Source organism: Aureococcus anophagefferens (genome assembly GCF_000186865.1).
Source record: "Aureococcus anophagefferens unplaced genomic scaffold AURANscaffold_17, whole genome shotgun sequence".
NCBI lineage: Eukaryota > Pelagophyceae > Pelagomonadales > Pelagomonadaceae > Aureococcus > Aureococcus anophagefferens.
The window spans coordinates 20,106-21,392 of NW_008705577.1; the positions used below are offsets into that span (position 1 = coordinate 20,106).

The following is a 1,287-nucleotide window of genomic DNA, read 5'->3' on the forward strand; positions in this document are numbered from 1 at the left end:
CTTCGAACGCAGCGCGTAGGTCCACGCGTTTTACTACCTCTGGTACGGCGTGCCGGCGGTGGACGGCAAGTGGCTCCACTGGGACCACAAGGTGCTGCCGCACTGGGACCGCGCCGTCAAGGACAAGCACGCCCACCTCGACGACTACCGCTTCGAGCCGCCGACCTTTTTGCACTCGCCGCGCGGATGAGCGGCGTCGACGCCGGCCGCGCCGCGCCGCGACGGCGCCTCGCAGGTTCTACCCCGCGCTCGGCCCCTACAGCTCGCGGTCCGCGGACACGCTGGACACGCACTTCGCGCAGATGGCCGCCGCGGGCATCGACGCCGCCGTGCTGTCCTGGACGGGCCGGCCGGACGCGGCGGCCGTGTCGGACACGCAGGGCGTCGTGACGGACAACGCCGTCGCGGCCGCGGCCGCGGCCGCGAGGGCGCACGGCGTCGGCGCGGCGATCCACCTCGAGCCCTACGAGGGCCGCCACCCGACGTCCGTGCGGCGGGACCTCGAGTACCTCGTGGGCGCGTACGGCGACGCGCTCCACCGCATGCCGCGGCGGCCGTGCGGCGACGAGCCCGCGCTGCCCGTCGTCTACGTCTACGACGCCTACCACAACACGAAGGAGGACTGGGCCGAGCTGCTCTGCCCGGGCGGCGCGCGCTCCATCCGCGGCACGGCCCACGACGTCGTCGCGATCGCGACGCTGCTCGACGCGCGCGAGCGCGCGCTCGTCGACGAGGGCTGCTTCGACGGCTTCTACACCTACTTCGCCACGGAGGGCTTCACCTTCGGGAGCACGGCGCGGAACTGGGCGCAGCTGGCGACGTGGGCCCGGGAGCGGAACCTCCACTTCTCGCCGAGCGTCGGGCCGGGCTACAACGACACGCGCGTCCGGCCCTGGAACCGCGCGGCGACGCGGGACCGCGCCGACGGCCGCTACTACGCGAAGATGCTCCGCAGCGCCGCGACGTCCGGCGCGGACATGATCTCCATCACGTCCTTCAACGAGTGGGGCGAGGGCACGCAGATCGAGCCCGCCGCGCGGCCCGAGCGCGGCGCGGGCACACCGGCGGTGGACTCGCACCTCGCCTACGAGTACCCGGACATGTACCTCGACATCACGCGCAAGGTCGTCGCGCGCTTCAAGCACACGCGGCCGCCGGAGGCCGAGCTGTAGCGTTCAATGTCGCTTCACTAAAGTTTTGTGAAACCTGCTTCCAATGGCTCTTGCGAACATGGGCCTTTCGATGGTGCTCGCGTGCCTGCTTCCCAGGGCTCGGGCGAACCTGGGC

The 1,287-nt window shown here is 72.0% G+C and overlaps 1 protein-coding gene across 1 annotated transcript; it reads left to right on the forward strand.

Moving 5' to 3' along the window:
• Nucleotides 1-19: 19 nt before the first annotated feature.
• AURANDRAFT_29570 (hypothetical protein) lies at nt 20-1,172 on the forward strand (the record flags this gene model as incomplete). Its single annotated transcript, XM_009040799.1, has 2 exons — nt 20-115; nt 192-1,172. Coding segments are annotated over 2 exons (1,077 nt in total), but the record flags the coding sequence as incomplete, so codon positions are not given.
• Between the last annotated feature and the right edge of the window lie 115 nt (nt 1,173-1,287).